This window comes from Candidozyma haemuli (assembly GCF_002926055.2).
Source record: "Candidozyma haemuli strain B11899 chromosome Unknown E_2014730914, whole genome shotgun sequence".
NCBI lineage: Eukaryota > Fungi > Ascomycota > Pichiomycetes > Serinales > Metschnikowiaceae > Candidozyma > Candidozyma haemuli.
In genome coordinates, this window is record NW_020289903.1 from 851,986 (window position 1) to 873,182 (window position 21,197).

The window sequence follows — 21,197 nt, forward strand, 5'->3', positions numbered from 1 at the left end:
AAGGAAGCCCATAACCCAAAAGACCTTTTTCAAGTATAAAATGGCCATCTTAGACGCCCTAACTACCGCATTTCCCTTCTCTTGGGCTGTCCAACCGGCGCACCGGTTTATCTCCCAGTGCATGTTTCAGCGTTCGCTGGGGCTCCACAAGTCCACAAAAGCTTGGAAAACGCTGAGAAGTAAACCACAAAACCGGATTCCCACGGATAAAGGTGGGCAATAGAAAAAGAGAAAAAACGTAAAAGGACAAAAACTATGTTTATTTGTCGTTTGGTGGGTTGTTGCAAAGTGTAGTGGTGGGAGTGGTTTGGCTGCGAAATCACACAATGACCAGTGGACAAACACAGTAAGACATTCCGCTGGGGGTGGATGGTAGAAAAAAGGAAGGCACCAGTAAGGAAAGTTCATGAGTAGAAAAAGACATTCTATGTCTTTTTTGGCGATTTTTAAGGGCATTTAGTGGATTTACTGGGACCTTCTGACTCTTCATACTGACCACACCAGCCAGAGCCGTGCGTTGGCTAAAGGTCCCACGTTTTCGGCCAAAACTCAGCCAAAAGCCGCCAAATTTGGACACCTCACTAAACCAACCCCCTAGATCACGCCCATCAACTTCATTTCCCTTGCCAACGCCTCCATCCCTTATTTCATCACCCTCTTCCATCCACTGCATCACGTGCACAGGGCGTGGAAAACCATGCACTTTCATTCATCCATTCTGCTCACTTTTATTTTTTTTTTTTTTTTTTTCTGTTTGTTCGCCTTTTACTGCACTTTGTCTGGCTCGTTTTTTTCGTCCTGTCCTGCCAGAAACCTTTCATTTATAAATTTTCTCAACCCAAATCACTCTCACCTGTTGGTACCTCTTCTTACTAAAAAGGCCTTGACCAATTTCTCATATAAAAAGGAAGGATCCCCAGTGTTTTTTTATATTCTGGTTTTTTGCCTCACCGACTTAGGCCGATTTCCATTTCATCCAAAAAGTCCATCCACGACTCCTCCCACCTCCTCCTTCACCTCCTTTCACTTCATACCACCTGGGTGTCTGCTCCAACTTCTTTCGGGTACCCTTTTTTATCAGTTCAGCATCTTTGGTTACGTTAAAGGTCTGAATTATTCGCCAATATCAAAACCCCTCTGTTTCGGGTACTGATGGACTTGAGAAACCTTTCCAGCACACCTAATCAGTTGGACACGGTCATGCAACGCAGACCGTCGCTTTCGTCTTTATCTTCAACTTCAGGCTATGCCCTGTCGAGCTACGCTGGCGGCGCCTCGGCGGCCAACGGCCAGGCTTCGTCGAACGTTGTTGCTGGGGGCGCCAACCCTATGCATCAGGCTTCCAACCTGGAGAACCACACACCGCAGATGTCTCTGCTAAAGCTTTCTGGCGACCAGGGCAATCGCATGTACTCGGGAATGCTGAGTAACTCGTCCAGTACGAACTTGGCTGCCGCCGGTGGCATTCCTCCTGCTCTGGTGGTGAGCAACGTGGTCCCTTGGGTCGAGCAACAGAAACAACAGCAGGCCTTGACCATGAACTCGTTGGATAACGGGAAAAAGGGCTCGCTGCAGAAACTGGCTCCGTTGTCTGGGCCTGACGCCTCTCCTAGCATTGCACCTATGGTGACCACTTCCGCTAACGCCTCTACCACCATGGAGGATGACGATGACGAGTTGATTCCTACTGCTATCGTCATCAAGAATATCCCTTTTGCCATTAAAAAGGAGCAGTTGTTGGATGTCATGACGAAACTCAACTTGCCTTTGCCTTATGCGTTCAACTACCACTTTGACAACGGTGTTTTCCGTGGTTTGGCTTTTGCCAACTTTACTTCCACTGATGAGACCTCTATGGTTGTGAATCAGTTGAATGGTAGAGAGATTGGCGGCAGAAAGTTGAGAGTTGAGTATAAAAAGATGTTGCCTGCTCAGGAAAGAGAGAGAATCGAGAGAGAAAAGAGGGAGAAGAGGGGCCAGTTGGAAGAACAGCACCGTTCAAACTCCAACGCCTCTTTGGCCTCGCTTATAAGTGCCGCCTCTACTACTGCTGCCACCAAGAACCTTAGTGTCAACGGTGCTCAGTACAACTCTCAAACAGAGCGTTTATTGACTCATTTCCCTCTGAGCAACGCCAACATGCCACCTCCTCCAGTAGAGGTCAACTTTAACGACCCTGACGTGCTTGAGTTGTACTCCCAGTTGCTCACTTACAGAGATGACAACTCCAAGCTCATTTTCGAGTTGGCTTTCCCAGCTAACATTTCATTGCAACACCGTAAGGTGTTCTCTCTTTTGTGCTCCTACCTTAACTTGTTGGAGCTTTACGACAACGGCTTGATTATTATCCGCAGAAAGCCTGGTCAACAAACTATTCAGCAGCGCCAGCAACAGAGCGCCACATTTAACCCACATCTTCATCATCAACAACAGGGTTCCGCACCAGCCGCCACTACTCCTCAGCACCATTCACAGCAGCAGCAGCAGCATCAGCAGCAGCATCAGCAGCATCAGTCTCAACAACTGCAACAGCTGCAGCAGCCACCTCAGCTGGCTGGACAACAGGGTCAGAATAATGGCGGCGGTCACCCACAGCACTCTAACTCGATGATGAACATCAACCAATTACCCGCTTTACTCAGTGGTTACCCAAATAATTTGCAGACCCCCAACCCTCACGCTCCCGAGTTGTTGAGATCTCAGTCTCAATCGGCGTTGCCATTGACTAGACTTAGACAGCTGAGCTCTACCCCTGTCCAACAGCAGTACTCACAGTACCCATCAGGAGGAATGCCTGGTCACAAGAATCCGCCCGCATCTCAAGGTGCTAACTCCAAGTACCAGTCGTTTGTCGGATACGGCGGAAATTCTGCTGGCAACCAGAACCAGGTTTCTCAGCTCAGCACTCCCAACTCCAGCAGTGCAGCAGCCTTGTTGAGATCTTCCAACAACAGGCTGTTTGTGGATGTTAGAAACACACCACCATTAGCAGGCACCATGCCTTCTCAGTCCGTATCTGACTCGCCCACTCCTCAGCACACTACCACCCACGGTGGTCATGTGTACCAGGGCCAGCAAGGTCAGAACTTCTTTGGTCAAGGAGCTCAAATCAGTCAGCCAGGCACTCCATTGGGAAATGCTGATTTGAACAACCGGTTCGCTCCTTTCGGACAGCATGCCCACCTTAACGGCAGCTTCAGCTCGTTGCAGCCAACATCTGCCAACAGCGAAGAGTTCTCGTTGGGTGGTGACGGTATGTCGTCCAAATTAAACGGCTTGACCTTAGGAAACGGATACGAGCAGAACAAGAGCAGTGGCAGTGGGATCTGGGGCCCCAAGAAGTAGACTACTTCACGAAACTTATAGATACGCCATGAGATACAAGAAACAGAAAAAGATGACATGACGACGAGGAAGAAGCTTCGGCGATTCCGAAACGAGCGATGTTTTATGTTTTAATGCACCTAATGAACTAACAGAGTACCTCAAGGCAAGCTGTTCCCAGCAGCAACGGCGTCTTGATCTCTATTTATTGAAATGATAATAAAGCTTCCATTGAATACAGGTAGAGCGTAGATTGGTGGAGATAAGAATGGCTGCAAAGAAGGATGCCACAGGGAGTTAGGGAAAAGTGAGCCACCAACCGGTGTGGTAGCAGAAACCGAACCGTCCCAGCGGCGCCCAGATCACGTGAATTTGCAACCGAGTCAGAAAACCCACCCCTCCTTTCCCCAAAACAGGGAGAGATGTCACGAAAGCCGTTGAAACATAAGATTAAGTGGATTCAAATCGTAAAACAGTATCTTTTTTTTCTTTTCCTCCTTCACAGCCGTAATGTTAGTAGAAGGCCACCTGGGAAGCTCGGTCCAGTAGTGCGAGAAAAGTGAGGGAAAAAAAAAAAGAAAAGCAAAAGCATCGATCGTCAGGCACCTCGAAAAGATAAAAAACCCATCGTTGAGAAAAAACACCCACCCTTTCCCACCAACACTTCCCACCAACACTTCCCACCACCAAGTAACCCCCTTCAGATTATTACCACCATGGGCCAGATCCTTTCCCAGCCAGAAACAGAGAAACACTCTGAAAAAGACAGCGACAAGTACGTTGCCTACGGGTTGAGTTGCATGCAAGGATGGAGAATCAACATGGAAGACGCCCATGCTACGATCATGGACTTGAAGCGTGAAGGTGACGAAAGCAATGGCGACGAGAACCATACGGCGTTTTTTGGCGTTTACGATGGCCACGGCGGCGAGAAGGCTGCAATTTTCACCGGGTTGCGTTTGCACGAGTTGGTGGCACTGACTGAGGCGTTCAAGGAGAAGGACTATGTGAATGCGTTGAAGGATGGCTTTTTGCTGTGTGACCAGGCGATTTTGCAAGACTACGAGACGAGAAACGACGAGTCTGGGTGTGCTGCTACGTCTGCCATTGTCACGCCCCACCATATCTACTGTGCCAACGCTGGAGACTCCCGTACGGTGATGTCGCTGAACGGTTACGCCAAGGCGCTTTCGTATGACCATAAACCGTTCAATGAGGGCGAGAAGGCTCGTATTTGTGCTGCCGGCGGCTACGTGGACGTGGGCCGTGTCAACGGTAACTTGGCCTTGTCCAGAGGTATTGGTGACTTTATGTTCAAGAAGAACGACGACTTGCCTGCCGAGGAGCAGATTGTCACTTGCTACCCGGACGTGATCCACCACGAGATTGATTTTGCCAAGGACGAGTTTGTCATTTTGGCCTGTGACGGTATTTGGGACTGTCTAAGCTCTCAGAACTGTGTTGAGTGTGTTAGAAGAGGTCTCTACGAGAGAAAGCCACTTACGCAGATTTGTGAGGAAATCATGGAGCTCTGTTGTGCTCCTACCTCCGATGGCCTGGGTATCGGCTGTGACAATATGTCTATTCTTATTGTCGCCTTGTTGGACCACACCAACAACGAGAACTTGGACCAATGGTACGATAGAGTGATTGCTAAGATCGAGAAGCAGCAGGAAACCGTCAAGGCCAACCCTGATGCTATCGAGGCTGCCAACTACGAGTACGGTCCTATTTCTCCTCCTTACAACGACTTGTACAAGGAGATTTTCGGCGAGTTCTACGAGATTGGCCAGCAAGCCAACAACGACACCCGTGGCGGCGCTTCGCGTGATTCTATGTTTGGCCACTCCATGTTCGGGAACATGGGTATGCGTAACGGCAAGAACGCTGACGAAGATGAGCTTGACAGTAACGACGACGAAGAGAATGCCAACTCTGGTCCTGCTGGTCCTGCCACTTCTGCCAGCGACGGCCTCAACAATGGTGCCATTTCTTTGCAGAAATTGTTGTCCAGTAACGTCATAACCAACGAGAACGGCGTCATATACTTGGACACCTCTTCAGCACAATCGTTGTTGGCATCTTTTGGTATGCCTACTGGCGAGCCGCTGGACGAGAATGGGTCTGACGAGGAGGATAGCGTGCACGAAAAGCATATTGAGGAAGTGGACGAGAGCGAGCCCGAGTCACTGAGCAAGACTAACGAGTAGACGAGATGACGAGTCGTTTCGAAACGGCATGAGACGACACACTTATTATTCCACTTTGGTGCCAGCTTCATAATCGTTTTATTTTTTCTTCCATCCCCCCGCCATGGTACTTTCATGTATCACTACATCGCCGAAATTGCAAGGCCACTTTCACTTTTTTTGTTCATTCTATTTCTCATTAAACTGGTGGCCATTGACTTACTAGAACCTGTCAAATAGGGTGATTGCTTTGTATATTTAATGATAATAACGTCTAATCTACTGTACCTCCTCTGGCAACATGCCTTACCACTCTACAACACCACCAAAGCCCATATAGTTATCTTCCTTTTTGAAGACCCTTCTTTGGACCAAGAATGCAAGGCCGTTTTCGCTTACGCACAGCGCAGTCCCTTGCATGTGTCACCAGCAAACAGTCAGAAGACCATCCAGTGGGGTTTCATAAATGTGGTTTATTTAGTGGATTTGGAGCTGTTGGGTGGACTGAACTCTCCGAGGACATTATGGTTTTTCATAGGAACCACCTATATTGAAGGACCCTTAGTGTCCTGGACAGTACCAGTAAGTCGGACACTGAGGAAACGAGACTAAGCGTACAGAGAACAGAAGGCCCATACAAAGTGTATACCTACGGGAAATTGGAATAAACGATTCAAAAGTGAATGTGCTGCTTTGTTTAAGTGGTCAGTTTATTACCACATTCCAGCCTTAACCCATACATACTTCCCTTCCCTGAGCGTAGACTGAATACTCATAGTACTCAGCTTGCCATATATAAGGCACAAGTGAGGCCTGAAAAGTGGACTAGAGGCATCCCCAGAAGGTCCATGTATCTTTCCCAGTTCCCCTCCTATTCCATAACTGACCAATCAGGGAACCCAAACTCAGTAAAATACCACCAGAAACCCTTTTCGTCCCGTTTCTTCACTTCCACTGCTTTTCGTCTTCTTCCTTTTCTTACCATGCACGGTCTGGCTCTGGGCCTGGGAGCATCAAGAACACCGTCTTTTTCGCAGCCAAAAGGCAGTACCCAGTTGACACCCCATGATTTTCAGAAACAGTGACATATTATCAATAAACAAACTACATAACCATATTCTCCTGATTCCCTGGAGTACACCCACATTTTTAAATTTCTTTTACGACCACTTTCACCCCCATTCACTGTCCCCTCTGCCTATGAGGTACGCGTAGAACCCACTGGACCCAGTGCACTTCCTGCAGTACACACCGTAACACAAGATCTCACCAAACCATCTCTGAAAATAACCATCCTATTACTCCCACCGCTGGCCCTTCCAAGCACTTTCCATTGTCCCCTTTCCCTGCTTCCCATTAGCTCTGCAATTCCTTGCGTCTTGATATCCTCCCGTTTCATGTCTGCCGCCACTGATGTCCTCTCACCAGCAGAAATTGCTTGATCAAATCAAAATCACCAATAACAAGATCTATGAGCATTTGCCAACTGAGAGGCGCCGTGGCTCCCTGCTGCATTCGCTACCGAGACGTCAAAGGGACGGGCTTGTGTCGCTGAGGGCGGTGCTGACGCCGCCGCTACGACCTGCCAGTGTTGGCACAGATCACGACCCGTCCAAACCTCGAAAACAAGGCCGTCCTAGGTTGTACCTGGCGACGGTGATTGAAATGACCGACCAAGCGTTTGTGGTGAGGATCAAGTATAATGTACGCAATCGGAAGGCGCAGAAACTTCTTGGGGCTGGCTCCAGGTCGTCGTCGTCTGCTGCTCCTGTTGATATCAATGCTCCTCGGACTACCCGCTCTGTGATCCAACGAAACCACCAGGTCAATGGCTCTGCGCTGGCCACTCAAAGCACTTCCAGACAACTAGAACGGCGTCCACGGCCAGCGCCGAAAATCAGCGTCACTCCTGAAGTTCCTGACCTAGACGAAGTAGACTTCAAGATCAAGAAACGCGCCGCCTCCACTGGACCAAAACTCCCTGAATTGCCATATAAAGGTGTTCTTCCTTTTCCTGATTGTACTATAAACGAAACAGACCCTACGTTTGAGGATAGGGCGCTCTTTGATCGGCTTTCGGTTGAGGCTGCTCAGCGTCGCCAGAGGGCAGAAAGCGAGATATTTCAGGACGCGGGTTCGAACGATTCTGATAGAAGTGTGGGACTTCTCAAGTCTCAGATTCAGAAAATCCAGTTCCGTGATTATGTTATAGATACTTGGTACTCGTCGCCTTACCCAGAAGAGTACTCTCGTCTGAAGATCTTATACATCTGCGAACACTGCCTCAAGTATATGCGCTCACCTGTTTCCTTTGAAAGACATCAACTAAAGAACTGCAATCTGTCTAACTCACATCCGCCTGGCGTGGAGATTTATAGAGATCAGGACAGTAAAGTGGCCGTGTGGGAAGTCGATGGCAGGAAGAACATCGAGTACTGCCAGAATTTGTGTCTTCTCGCGAAGTTGTTTCTTAATTCCAAAACCTTGTACTATGACGTTGAGCCCTTTACATTTTACGTCTTGACTGAGCTCGACGAAAAGGATCCATCCATGTACCATTTCGTGGGGTACTTCTCCAAGGAGAAACTTAATAATTCAGATTACAACGTCAGTTGTATTCTTACCTTGCCAATTTATCAAAGAAAAGGTTACGGTAACTTTCTAATTGACTTCAGTTACCTTTTATCGCGTAACGAGTTCAAGTTTGGTACACCTGAAAAGCCATTGAGCGATCTAGGACTTCTCAGTTACCGTAACTATTGGAAGATCACGGTTGCCCAGACGCTTAAACTTATTTACGAGGCTTATTTAAAGCAAGGGAAGAAGATCGTGCTTTCTCTAGAGGTTTTATCTAAACTTACCGGTATGATCCCATCAGATATTGTCGTTGGCCTCGAACAGCTTGAGGGTTTGATTAAGAACCCCGAGACTGGCGAATACGCTATTGCTCTTAATCTCCCCAAAATTAACCAAGTTGTGACCAAATTTGAACTGAAAAATTACGTTACGATCAAACCAGAGTTGATCTTATGGAAGCCAATGATCTTTGGTCCTTCTGGTGGTATTAATTCTGCGCCAGCTATGTTGGCACAGGCACCTGCTTTAGAGCAGCTGCTCAGTACTACTGGTCAACCTATTGTTCCACTCAACAACAGCATTTCAATGATTTCAGATTTTTTGAAGGACGATATCAACAATCCTTTTACATATGAAGAAGAGGCTCAACGGGAGATCGAACATTTCTCGGATGCTCTTATCGAGCAAAAGCCATCTGCTTTCGATATCGATATTGATCAATACGTGGTGTGCCATCCAGAATTCAAAGACGGTATACCAATTAAACTGGCTAACGCAGGAGGCGAAAAGGCAGTCAAGGAAGCCGCCGAACCCGTGGAACTTTCTGATGATGAGGAGCTGAGCGAAGAGGATAACGCGGTAGATCCTGAGTTCGATACAGCATCTGAAGTCGCTTTGGAGGAAGAGGATGTGGATGAAGAACCTGCTGTTGATGATGCTTTCGATGAAGATGAAGAAGAGGAAGAAGAAAGTGATTCAGAGGAAGAGGAAAGTACTCCTAACGGTATTAATGGTAGAGTCGCACCAAGGTCTTTAAGAAGCCAATCGAATGGCCAGCATCTCGATACTGACGACCATTCTGACGTTGAAGTACTCAGCGATTTCGATAATCAGAACGATGTATCTGGTGACGAAGATGACGATGAAGATCAAGCACCTATCAAGTCAAAGTTACGCTCGCGGCCCCCATCCAAAAGACCCTTAGATGAACCTCCAACTCCAAGAAGAACATCAGCCCGTTTTGCTCGTACGGGCGTACCAATTTCTCCTGAGCAAACACGCCGTCTAAGGTCGGCCATACAGAATAGCATAAGCAAAATTGCATCCCCCGACAATGTCGGTTCGCTACGTCGCTCTTCAAGAAGGCGATAGGATGTAAGTGTATAATAGTGTCTATATTATCTATATTGTATTATAGTTGGAAAAGCTTGCACGAGTTTTCGTAGACGGTATCGATGAAGTTCTCGATCTCTTCGTCGCTCTTAAGCTCATACAAGGAAGCCATAATACATGCCACATGGCCAACGAAGACTGGCTCGTTCCTTGATTTCATCAAAGGGTATGCAAACTCGCCAACCTCAGTAGTTGGAGCTTCGCCCAAGTTCTCAAGACGTTTCTGTGTTGCCTCAGTATGTTTATAGTAGTTCTCCTTCTTGATTGAAGGGTAAGGCAAGAAATCGTCAAGCTTTGGCTGCTGTTGCTTTTTTCCTGGTGGAGGTGTAGGAGAACGCAACTCTTCAGAACCACACACCTTTGGATAGAATAAATTAGGGTATGGTTTCAAGAACTTATGAGAAGCATGGCTCTTTCTGATCTCACACCATGGAGCGTCTGTCTCTATAAGAAGTCTATCCTTTGGAATCCGTTTCGCCACGTCCAAGTTCTCCTCTGTTTTCAAAGAGCATCCGTTGACGCCAATATAGAAACCCAAGGCAAGAAGCTTCTCTAGCTCTTCACTAGTGCCCGTAAACGAATGCACCACGCCGCCACCAATCTCCTCCCGCTCAATAAACGGCTTAATGATCTCCACAAAGTCATCACAGGCGCTTCTCATATGTAGAAACAACGGAAGATGGAGATGTTTAAGCGAAGCAGCCACCTCCAACTGTTTAGTGAACATCGTCTTCTGCTGCTCCACCGACGAGTAATGAAGACGGTCATAGTCCAACCCAATCTCTCCAAACGCCTTAATCAAGCCAGCAGCGTGTCCCTCCTCGGCAATCTCCCTAAGCTGTTTAAGCTTGTCATCTGTACTCTCCAAGAGCTCAGTGCTCTCCACTGATCCATAGAACTCCTGGGCAACCGTACATGGATGAACGCCCACAGTTGATCCAAAAGAACCCTTATGTTGCTCCACAAGCAGCAAATGCTCTTTGCTTTCCGCAATAGACGAAGCAGTGATGAGCATTCTATTCACATTGAACCGCTGGGCACGCTCAATCACCTTTTCCACATCTGGCGGGTGCTTGGCGTTCGTAGAGCCATTATAGCATCCTTGGAACATAGAGTCGGAGAAGTTCACTCCTATATCGAAGTACCGAGGTTTCCAGTTCTTAGCAGCCATACTTAGTCTTCTCATATAAGGAATACAAGGTAGTATGGAGTTTTTCGCACCCATATGAAAAGATGGAGTATCAACTACCCATGAGCTTAGAACAGGTACTTAAAGCACAGGAGCTGGACTTGGCCAGGGAAGCTGAAGTTGCTCGGGTTCTCAATTGTGCTTCAGGTGACTACTATGCTATTCTTGAATTGAATCCATTATATGAACCTGCTTCTTTGGACAGTAGGGTGAAGAGGGCATTCAAGAAGAAGTCATTGCAAATACACCCAGATAAGGTGAAACACGAAGATGCACCCAAAGCGTTTGATTTGTTGAAAAAAGCAGAGCTGGTTCTCTCGGCAAGTGAAGACGACGAGGACGACGAGACTAAGAAGAAGGTGCTGGAAAAGAAGGCTCTCCAGGAGATATATGAGACCATTGCTAATAATCTAGATATAGATGTGATTGAGGATTTTGGCAGTCGAGAGAACGCTTTGGTTAGGGATAAAGTGAGCCAGACTTTGGAGCACCAGAAGAAGTCGGTGGAGGTGGAAAGACTATATCAGCAGAGAGAAGATGCACAGAGGAACGAAGAGGTGAAGAATGCTGCTAACGATAGAGAACTACGAAAGAAGTGGGAAACAAGATGGGAAAACGATCGAGACTCCAGAGTAGAGCTGTGGAGAAAGTATAAGGTGGATAAGAAAAAAAAGAAAGGGAAGCCTAAGAAGGTGCTAGTATAGGAATCTACAACAGTCATAGTGCAAATGAATATCTTTTGCGAACATCTAGTGAACGTTAAGTTATTTTCGTTTAAGGTACGTGGCGTCATACTTAATGCAATCGCAACGCTTACTTGGCCTCAGCAGCCATCTTCTCGGCCTTGGCAACAGCGTCCTCGATGCCACCAACCATGTAGAAAGCGTTCTCTGGCAAGTGGTCGTACTTACCATCCAAGACCTCCTTGAAAGACTTGACGGTCTCCTCCAATCTGACCAACTTACCCTCGATACCAGTGAAAACCTCGGCGACGGCGAATGGCTGGGACAAGAATCTCTGAATCTTTCTAGCTCTCTCGACAGTCAACTTGTCGGCTTCGGACAATTCATCCATACCCAAAATGGCAATGATATCCTGCAAGGACTTGTAGGCCTGCAAGGTCTGCTGGACGTTGGTAGCAACATCGTAGTGCTCCTTACCGACAACAGAGGCATCCAACAATCTAGACTTGGAGTCCAATGGGTCGACAGCTGGGTAGATACCCAACTCGGAAATACCTCTAGACAACACAGTGGTAGCATCCAAGTGAGCGAAAGTGGTAGCTGGGGCAGGATCGGTCAAATCATCAGCTGGCACGTAAACGGCCTGGACAGAGGTGACGGAACCCTTCTTGGTGGTGGTAATTCTTTCTTGCAAGGTACCCATATCGGTGGCCAAGGTTGGCTGGTAACCGACAGCAGATGGAATACGACCCAACAAGGCGGACACCTCGGAACCAGCCTGAGTGAATCTGAAAATGTTGTCAACGAACAACAACACATCCTGACCTTCTTCATCTCTGAAGTATTCGGCAATGGTCAAACCGGTCAAAGCAACTCTAGCTCTAGCTCCTGGTGGCTCGTTCATCTGACCGAAGACCAAGGCGACCTTGGAGTCACCCTCGAAGTTGATGACACCGGTCTCCTGCATTTCACGGTACAAATCGTTACCTTCTCTGGTTCTCTCACCGACACCGGTAAAGACAGAGAAACCACCGTGGGCCTTGGCAATGTTGTTAATCAACTCTTGGATAAAGACGGTCTTACCGACACCGGCACCACCGAACAAACCAATCTTACCACCTCTGGCGTAAGGGGCCAACAAGTCGACAACCTTAATACCAGTCTCCAAAACCTCAGCAGAAGTAGACTGCTCAACGAAGGTTGGTGGGTCAGTGTGGATTGGGTTTCTCTTCTTGGACTTGATTGGTCCTCTCTCGTCAATTGGCTCACCAATAACGTTGATGATACGACCCAAAGTCTCACGACCAACAGGCACGGAGATTGGAGCACCAGTGTCAGTGACAGCCTCGCCTCTGACCAAACCATCGGTACCGTCCATGGCAATGGTTCTGACGGTGTTCTCACCCAAGTGCTGGGCGACCTCCAAGACCAAGTCCTGGTCACCGTTCTTCAACTTCAAGGCGTTGAAAATGGCTGGCAAGTTACCATCGTCAAAGTGGACGTCGACAACGGCACCAATGACGGCTCTGTATTGTTAGTATAGGTTTTACAAGGGGATTGAGTCCGAATTGATTGATTTGGTTGTGCTGGTGTTGCCGAGGCTGGTGGAAAAAAAAAGTGGGCGCGAAGCTCGCACTTGATTGGTCCACTGGACAGAAAACGCCAGAACTTCACCAACGTGGGTTTTGGGCGTTGTTGGCGTTGAAAAGCTGTGGGAGAACAAGCCTGAAGTAGTTGGAGATGTATTGGATGGGGATCGGGCCCGTGTCGGAGTCTGGTGTACGGAATTCCAAATTCTGGCGATTCCACCAACAGAGTCCAATTCACGACACCTGGTCAAAAACGTGTTTCAAAGAATCACCGGCGGATGCCGAATCTTTCAAAAACATCGTGCAGTGAATCAAAACCGAATTGAACCGTCCAGCAATGCCAAAGCAATTGCCAGATGAAAATCCCATGTTTTCAAAACACCACACGAAATTTCCAAAATTTTCAGCCTCCGAAACCGCCGATCCAGGGCAATAGACAACCCATTGCTGGTCAATTCACCTTTTCCAATCCACATTGACCGATTTTTCATCCACATCTATCGCCACTCGTCGAGGGCCAGGTGGCCTCCTTCCCCCAAAAAAAAAAACTTCAATTGCTCAAACTCCAACCTCCCCCCACCAAAACAACAAAGCCCAAGCAATTGAACCTGGCCAATTCGTCACCTCCTCACCACCATCAATCTTCATTCGTCAATCAAAAATCTTCAAAATACATACCTAACCTTACCACTACCAGCAGCAGCGGTGGCCAAGCTTCTGTTGAACATGACATTTCTCTTAGCAGCAGTGAAAGCGCTGCGAGACGCAGTGGAGAACATTCTTGGAAGAACCATCGTAGTTGGGATTCAAAAGAACCTGTTTGGATGTTTCACGCTAAAGAACAAGAAAAGAAGGGTAAAAAGAGCGTGCCCAACTGTGAGAGTTATATGGTTTTTTCGCTCTCTCGCTCACCACAGGTGCTCCATACCGGTCGGCGGACATGGCACTGGGGCCGCTGGCCAATGAGAAAAGGTGCTGGGATTTCCGGGCGCGAAGCTGTTTTTTATTGGGCGGGTGCGGGTTACCCGGCGCCGGGTGGGTCCGCCAGAGGGTGGGTTCGTTGGGGCAGGGAGAGGTAATTGGAAAAAGATAACAATACCAATGGATTTCTTGGGGTCAAAATAGGGGAACCCCTTTTTTTCTGGGGTTTTGGAGGTGTTTGGGTGGAAATTGATGGGGTTCTGGCTGTCTCTATGTAACTGTGTTTCGCAGCCTAAACGGTTTACTATGCTGGGCACCCGGAGGAGCACGAGGGAGGAAGGGAGAGGGAGAGGAAGAAAGAAGAGGATGGATGAAAACTGGGAGTGGAAAATAAAAAAGGAATTCGTCTCCTTTTATATGGCTATTTTTTTTTTTATTTATTTCTTTTTAAGTATGACGTGTTCGTTGGGAGGTTGGTGGTGCCTTAAGTATGGAGCCGGGTGGAACCGTTTGGCTGCGAAAAACATGCATTGGTTGTAGGAGGCTGTAGGAGTGGAAGTATAAGGGACCGTGTTTTCGAGGAAAGAGTTGGAAGGTTGGTGGTTTGGAATAATTGGGTCACATTGGGTTTGATATGGGGTTCCTTACCGTTTTTTCCTTCTTCAATTGGTTTCCTATGGCTTTTTGGCTGGACTGCTTAGTAGAAACTATGGTATAGTCAAGGCACCAAGGTACTCGAAGTTATCGCTTTCTTCCTCTACTAAAACGTCTACAATCCACTCAATTGCCTCTAAAGCTGCTCTTGACGAGCAACGACCTTCCCCCTAGTCTACCTAACCCCCACTGGCACAACCGTCCTGATACAACCAGTATAGACACCACCTCCACATGAAATTACTTATCCAATTAACCTATTACCTCGGCTTCCTATGCTACCTCCGTCTTCACCACCGCATCTGTCGGCGTGACCATTCCTCTTCCTTTGGGAGTGACATTATCCCGTTCTACCCTGACCTCGTAGTACCTCTGCTTGGCTGCTGCCAATGTCTTCTCCATATCATCAAAAGACTTTTCAAAAATCACATATGATCCTCTAGGAGCCTTTTTACCATGTTCACCGCAAACTTGCACGCAGCACTCGAGACATAACTTGACATTGTCGTACCTGTTGAGCTGCTTGAAAAGAGTATTGTGCTGAACCTTCTTCATTTGACTCATGTCTGATTTCGCTTCATGAGGCACTTCACTTTCTTCCTTCACAATCTCTGGCAGCTGGCTCTTTTGCAGAATTCTAGACGAATGCCTTCTCCTCTTGTTCTTGTCAGTGTTATTATCTTCCTCGTCTGCTTTCCTCTTTGCTTGTTTTATGAGCTTCTCAAACTCCTCGTTGGATGGCACTTTATCTTGCAATTCTCCTAATCTGTCTGCTGATATAGTAGCAGCAACAAAATTAGCCTTTTCGTCGTCATTCAAAGCTTGGAGTTTGGCTGGCGAAGCTTCAGGAGTAAGGAGATCCTTCAAATCTATGCTATGTGATTCCTTCTTCTTTCTTCCTCCATACCATTTGCCAAAACGATGTGCTTGGTTGTTGATATTGCAGTACTGATAGGAGACGTATGTTCGACAAACGTCACAAAGAACATCATCTTCTTCATCTAGATCTGGAATTCTTCTGCTGCTCTTTTCAGGTCCTGGTGTAAGAGGACTACCGCTCCTGTTCTTTTTCTTTGAAGACTTTGCTTCCTGGAATCTTTCCTTATCGAGATCATGTACCAAGCGCAGGTTTCTGACTAAGATTCTCTCGTAACACCTGATAGACTGTTCAACCAACTTGATGCGGTCTATTGTCATATCCTTGTCATTGTTGATGAATTTGTTCAATATGTTCTCAACTAACTGGCAATGATCGAATACGTTCTCTTTCTTAATTTTTCTGTAATCCTGGATCGACTTTTCTCCCAACTCGATCCACGAATCCATGGTGAAGTTTACAGCTTCGTTGAAGTTGAAGCCACTGTTGAAACCAGCATGGTATACTCTTGGGAAGGTAACAACAAACTCGTTTGGACCTTGGTCAGCATACACACATGGAATGCCCTTAGCAGCGAGTTGGCTCGGTGATATCAACGTCACGAGCTGGTGCAACAAGTCAGGTTGTCTTTGGAAGAGATCTGGGGCAGACTTCTTCATTATCAGCTCGAAAGCATCAGCATGACTGCTAGGAAATCCATACCACTTCTTCACATTTCCAAAATGGCAGTAGTTGGCTGAAAGGGTATAGTGGTCCTCAACGTGCCAGCAGAAAGTGGAAAGAAGCGACCCAACATATATCCAGGGAACGGTCATTCCCGATATGCTGCTGTTGATATAGTTGAGTAGGGATCCTTCAGCAAAAGGAAGCCTTGTCAAGTTCCAAGGGTCGTTGATATATTTGGATGCATCTGCGGTTGGATCGTATGGGGAATGAGGTAACTCGGGAGTTGGGAAACCACTGATTTCACCAGGCTTAAGATTATGAATATCAGCGCCATACTTGACCTTGATATCAGAGTTTTCAGTCTCCACTAAGCTCCAAAATATGCGTTCAATGTCATCTAGCAGCAATGGTTTACCATCAGTTTGGTATTTGCGAAGAAAGTCGTCTTCAAACGCCTTGCATTGTTCCACAAAGTCCCAAATACTATACTTGACGTCTGGCCTTTCCTCAAACCCATAGGCACCATTGCCAACAAGACATCTATCACAGTACCACGCTCCCTGAGGAATCTCCTCCAAAGGAGGCTGAAGACATCTCATGTGGTAGGGATTGTTGCAGTGATCACACAACAAGGTCAGGGTGGGTGAATGGTTTTTGCGGCAGATAAGACAAGCACCGCCTTCATCTTCAGGATCGCTTTCTGGGAAATCATAGTTATCCTTATTGTTAAAGAGGTATTCGGCATAAGGCTTGATGTGGTACATCCATTCATCAACCAATAACCTTGAATCGGCCGAAACGCCAAACAACAAGTTCAACTTGGAAAGCTCCTCATTAGAAATATTAGCAAAATCGGGAGACTCCCCAAACTTATTAAGCACAGCCAAATACAAATCGTAAAAGTAGACCTTTTTATCACCAGCTCTGAACCACTGTTTCACCTCACTCCGTTTCATCATCTTATAAAAGCGATTCATATTATCAGTAAAAAACTTCCTACTTCTCGTAGTAATACCCAAATCACTCAACTTCTGTATCCTTGTATGAAACTTGAACTCTGGCGATAAGGCAAAAGGTGGTTTCCAGCCCTGAGGGGGCACGATTTTCAACAACCCATACTTTTCACCCAAAGCACGAACTTCTGGGCTCGACAAGTACTGAATGGGGCTCTTAAATTGAACCTCGTTAGGTCTAAGAACCGGACAAGGCTGTAGAAGTGACTTGTCGAAGGTCATTATCGAAAGGGAGGGAGTGGCTGCAAAAGACCAACCAAAGAGCCAAACTCAGCAATAAAAATAGGCTGGTTATAAAATTATACCGCTAATTTGTATTTTCAAACGGTTTCCAAAGCCAGACGGGTTCTGGAAGTGTAGGTTGGAGAAACGGTGTCTGAAGCTTCGTTGAGAACAGTCTTGCCTTTTTCAGAAGGCAGATTACTTTTTTGCGTCACCTCGCAGGAGATCCAAGAAGGTGGAAGGAAAAATGTTGCTCTGGTCCCGAAGATTCCCAAACGTGAATAAATTGAAGACAACGCTGGAACCAAGAAAAGTGTAAAATGGCGTAGCCGTAGAAAAAAGTGACAGCTTCTTCTTCCCGAAAACCGGTCAAGGACTGTCTGGGCTGTTAACGTGGAGTGTACACAAGCCAAGGAAGTGTTCCGGAAGAAGGTCAGATGATAAACGGAAGGATTTGGAGTTTTGGGATAAAAATTGGATTGCCGGAATGAGAAGAAGTAGGGGAGTTCAGTGGTGTAATTTTTATTCAGCTAGGACTAGTTTCCTCCAAAATAGCTGTCCCTTCTGGCTGTCTCCATTCCTGAAAACCTTCCTCCACGTTTCGCGGCACCCCCACATACACTACACATTTTTCACTATCTAGCCTTGCTAAGAACAACCTTCCTTGTATAAATATGGCCATTGAAGACGGATACACTTTGTTGGTGCTTGGCGCCGGCGTCATGGGCACCGCTGTGACTGCGGCCGTGACAGAGTCAAAAATGAAGCCTTTCCCAGGCAAAGTCATCTTGTGCTCCCAGCTGGAGAAATCTGAGAAAAGGTTGAAGGAGCAGTTCCAGCAAGGCTATGTGGAGGTGATCACTGACAAGGAGAAGAAGAAGGCTGCGATTGAAAAGGCCGACGTGGTGCTTCTTGGATGTAAACCATTCCATTTTGAGTCTGTTCACGCTGAGGTTAAGGATCACCTTAAGCATAACCCATTGGTGATCTCGCTTTTGGCTGGTGTGACAATTGACAACTTGAGCATCTATTCTGATAAGATTGCCAGGGTCATGACCAACACTCCAGCTCAGTTTGGTGCTGGTATGGCTGCGGTGGCTCTTTCTGAGAAGGCTAGTGAATATAAGCAGTTTGTGAATGACTTTGCTGGCTCTGTTGGTGCTGCCCTGGAGATTCCTGAGAAGAGCATGGACGCTGCCACTGCTCTTATTGGTTCTGGTCCTGCCATGTGTTTGCTTATGATGGAAGCTTTGTATGATGGTGGTGTTAGAATGGGTCTTACTCACGATGTTGCTAAGACTGCTGCTGCTAAGGTTATGGAAGGTACTGCCAAAATGGCTCTTCAGACCGGTGAGCACCCTGCTGTGTTGAAAAGTAAGGTCTGCACTCCTGCCGGTACCACAATTGGTGGTTTGTTGAAATTAGAAGATGCTGGTGTTAGAGGTTCGATCGCAAGAGCCGTGGAGGAAGCTGCCAACATCTCTGCTTCTTTTGCCAAAAAGTAATCTATTTACACACCAATAGAATCTACAAAATGTCAATGCAAGTGGGTATTATGTACATACATGCCCGTTCGTATGCCAATATGTTTCTGTAAAAGTTGCTTATTTCTTGAACATCTTCATGAACAGGCCCATGTCATCTGGGGAGATCTTAATGCCAGCCTCCTCAAAAGCATCCTTCAACTTAGAAATAAGCTGTCTAACCTCTTTATCGGCGAAAAGTCTCATAACCTGAGTGATGGAAGGCTGTTCATTTGGATTGAAGCCCTTCTTCACGATGATGTCCTGGAACTCGTTCAAAAGCTCACGAATGTGTGGGTGTTGTTGAACCTTGCTAACCACATCCTGAACCTTAAGGATATCGTCATCTGGAAGATCATTTTCATTGGAAGACGAAGCATATCTGGTAAAGACTGCCTGAGGCTTACCACTCTGGATGGCAGTAGGTCTCAAAAGAGATCCCCTCAATGCAACGGCAGAACGAGGTGCCAAGTTTCTTGTAAGGCCCAAACGAGCAACTCTAGAAAGCATACTGCTAATATAAATATAAAAGGTTATGTAAGGAAACCGTCTAGATGGTCTATCGCCACTCGGTTCTTTTGCTGGTTGCAACTACTTGTACTAGTGGTGCATGCACGACCACGTTGTACCTCGCGATAGAAAAAAAAAAAACTCTCGAAAACTTGAAAAGCTTTAGTGCTATCAATCCCCAAGCTAGTACCTAATACATCGCTTGAAACTCACTAACACCATGTCTCACGAAGGTCAGGAAGAATTGTTGGACTACTCCGATTCCGAGGAGATCGCTGTCCAGCCATCCACCGCCACCGCTGAAGGTGACGCCTCCAACAACAAGAGCGCTGACAAAAAGGGCTCTTACGTTGGTATCCACGCCACCGGTTTCAGAGATTTCCTTTTGAAGCCAGAATTGTTGAGAGCTATTGGTGACTGTGGTTTTGAACATCCCTCTGAAGGTTCGTATTTGCAATTAGCGAGCTGAGAGGAAGCCAGGGTCAAGGAACTTGTACAATTATTTATTGCTTTACTTAGCATGACCGCATTGTGTTGCTGCTGGCAGCAACCCAGCCACATCTTTTAGAATGGCTGTATTTATTACTGTTGATATATGAGCTTATCTATGAGCTATCTAATACCTGTTTGTCCTTTCCCGTGGCTTTCTCTCCAGCTACGCCAGGCGGTGAAAAACCGCGTAATTTTTCATTTCTTAACTAACATATTTAGTCCAGCAAGTCTGTATCCCTCAATCCATCTTGGGTACTGACGTTTTGTGTCAGGCCAAGTCTGGTTTGGGTAAGACTGCCGTGTTCGTCTTGTCCACTTTGCAGCAGTTGGACCCAGTTCCAGGTGAGATCTCCACTTTGGTCATCTGTCACACCAGAGAGTTGGCCTACCAGATCCGTAACGAGTACGCTCGTTTCTCCAAGTACATGCCTGATGTCAAGACCGAGGTCTTCTACGGTGGTACTCCAATGACCAGAGACTTGGAGAAGTTGAAGAACAAGGAGACCTGTCCTCACATTGTCGTTGCCACTCCAGGTAGATTGCACGCTCTTGTCGAGGAGAAGGGTATCCGTTTGAACAACGTCAAGTCCTTCGTCATTGATGAGTGTGACAAGGTCTTGGAGTCCTTGGACATGAGAAGAGACGTTCAGGACATCTTCAGAAACACGCCTCACCAGAAGCAAGTGATGATGTTCTCGGCTACTTTGTCTCAGGACATTCGTCCAGTCTGCAAGAAGTTCATGCAGAGCCCCTTGGAAATCTATGTTGACGACGAAGCCAAGTTGACCTTGCACGGTTTGCAACAGTACTACATCAAGTTGGACGAGAAAGAAAAGAACAAGAAGTTGTCCGACTTGTTGGACTCCTTGGAGTTCAACCAGGTTATTATCTTCGTCAAGTCTACCCTGAGAGCTAACGAATTGAACAAGTTGTTGTGTGCTTGTAACTTCCCATCCATTGCTGTCCACTCTGCCATGAAGCAGGAGGAGAGAATTGCTAGATACAAGTCTTTCAAGGAGTTCAACAAGCGTATCTGTGTTTCTACTGATGTCTTCGGTAGAGGTATCGATATCGAGAGAATTAACTTGGCTATCAACTACGACTTGCCAAGCGAGGCCGACCAGTACTTGCACAGAGTCGGTAGAGCCGGTAGATTCGGTACCAAGGGTTTGGCTGTTTCTTTCGTCTCCAGCAAGGAAGACGAGGAGGTCTTGGAGAAGATCCAGTCTAGATTCGATGTCAAGATTTCTGACTTCCCAGAGGAGGGTGTTGACCCATCTACATACATGAACACCTAAGCTGGTCAAGGGATCTCTCAATTACAAAAGAAAATGTTTTTATAGTCTGTATTATCTATATTTTAAAAAATTTCGGTG

The 21,197-nt window shown here is 46.8% G+C and overlaps 10 protein-coding genes across 10 annotated transcripts; 6 read left to right on the forward strand and 4 right to left on the reverse strand. All coding sequences in view use genetic code 12, as the record gives it.

Moving 5' to 3' along the window:
- Window positions 1-1,152: 1,152 nt before the first annotated feature.
- On the forward strand, window positions 1,153-3,345 carry PIN4 (Pin4p; the record flags this gene model as incomplete). The annotated part of the gene is made up of 1 exon (XM_025487183.1): window positions 1,153-3,345. The coding sequence occupies one exon, from the start codon at window positions 1,153-1,155 to the stop codon at window positions 3,343-3,345; it is 2,193 nt and encodes a 730-aa protein (XP_025340631.1).
- Window positions 3,346-4,040: 695 nt separating this feature from the next.
- Window positions 4,041-5,534, forward strand: PTC2 (type 2C protein phosphatase; the record flags this gene model as incomplete). The annotated part of the gene is made up of 1 exon (XM_025487184.1): window positions 4,041-5,534. One exon carries the CDS (start codon window positions 4,041-4,043, stop codon window positions 5,532-5,534), a length of 1,494 nt encoding a protein of 497 aa, XP_025340632.1.
- Window positions 5,535-6,926: 1,392 nt separating this feature from the next.
- Window positions 6,927-9,461, forward strand: SAS3 (Sas3p; the record flags this gene model as incomplete). Its single annotated transcript, XM_025487185.1, has 1 exon — window positions 6,927-9,461. The coding sequence occupies one exon, from the start codon at window positions 6,927-6,929 to the stop codon at window positions 9,459-9,461; it is 2,535 nt and encodes an 844-aa protein (XP_025340633.1).
- Window positions 9,462-9,501: 40 nt separating this feature from the next.
- Window positions 9,502-10,653, reverse strand: CXQ85_003548 (3'-5'-exodeoxyribonuclease; the record flags this gene model as incomplete). The annotated part of the gene is made up of 1 exon (XM_025487186.1): window positions 9,502-10,653. One exon carries the CDS (start codon window positions 10,651-10,653, stop codon window positions 9,502-9,504), a length of 1,152 nt encoding a protein of 383 aa, XP_025340634.1.
- Window positions 10,654-10,733: 80 nt separating this feature from the next.
- CXQ85_003549 (uncharacterized protein) lies at window positions 10,734-11,375 on the forward strand (the record flags this gene model as incomplete). The annotated part of the gene is made up of 1 exon (XM_025487187.1): window positions 10,734-11,375. The coding sequence occupies one exon, from the start codon at window positions 10,734-10,736 to the stop codon at window positions 11,373-11,375; it is 642 nt and encodes a 213-aa protein (XP_025340635.1).
- A 109-nt stretch (window positions 11,376-11,484) lies between these two features.
- On the reverse strand, window positions 11,485-13,737 carry ATP2 (F1F0 ATP synthase subunit beta; the record flags this gene model as incomplete). Its single annotated transcript, XM_025487188.1, has 2 exons — window positions 11,485-12,880; window positions 13,622-13,737. The coding sequence occupies 2 exons, from the start codon at window positions 13,735-13,737 to the stop codon at window positions 11,485-11,487; spliced, it is 1,512 nt and encodes a 503-aa protein (XP_025340636.1).
- A 1,054-nt stretch (window positions 13,738-14,791) lies between these two features.
- CXQ85_003551 (histone demethylase) lies at window positions 14,792-17,296 on the reverse strand (the record flags this gene model as incomplete). Its single annotated transcript, XM_025487189.1, has 1 exon — window positions 14,792-17,296. One exon carries the CDS (start codon window positions 17,294-17,296, stop codon window positions 14,792-14,794), a length of 2,505 nt encoding a protein of 834 aa, XP_025340637.1.
- Window positions 17,297-17,970: 674 nt separating this feature from the next.
- On the forward strand, window positions 17,971-18,801 carry PRO3 (pyrroline-5-carboxylate reductase; the record flags this gene model as incomplete). Its single annotated transcript, XM_025487190.1, has 1 exon — window positions 17,971-18,801. The coding sequence occupies one exon, from the start codon at window positions 17,971-17,973 to the stop codon at window positions 18,799-18,801; it is 831 nt and encodes a 276-aa protein (XP_025340638.1).
- Window positions 18,802-18,900: 99 nt separating this feature from the next.
- On the reverse strand, window positions 18,901-19,329 carry CXQ85_003553 (uncharacterized protein; the record flags this gene model as incomplete). The annotated part of the gene is made up of 1 exon (XM_025487191.1): window positions 18,901-19,329. The coding sequence occupies one exon, from the start codon at window positions 19,327-19,329 to the stop codon at window positions 18,901-18,903; it is 429 nt and encodes a 142-aa protein (XP_025340639.1).
- Window positions 19,330-19,549: 220 nt separating this feature from the next.
- On the forward strand, window positions 19,550-21,119 carry SUB2 (ATP-dependent RNA helicase; the record flags this gene model as incomplete). The annotated part of the gene is made up of 2 exons (XM_025487192.1): window positions 19,550-19,772; window positions 20,050-21,119. The coding sequence occupies 2 exons, from the start codon at window positions 19,550-19,552 to the stop codon at window positions 21,117-21,119; spliced, it is 1,293 nt and encodes a 430-aa protein (XP_025340640.1).
- Window positions 21,120-21,197: the final 78 nt, after the last annotated feature.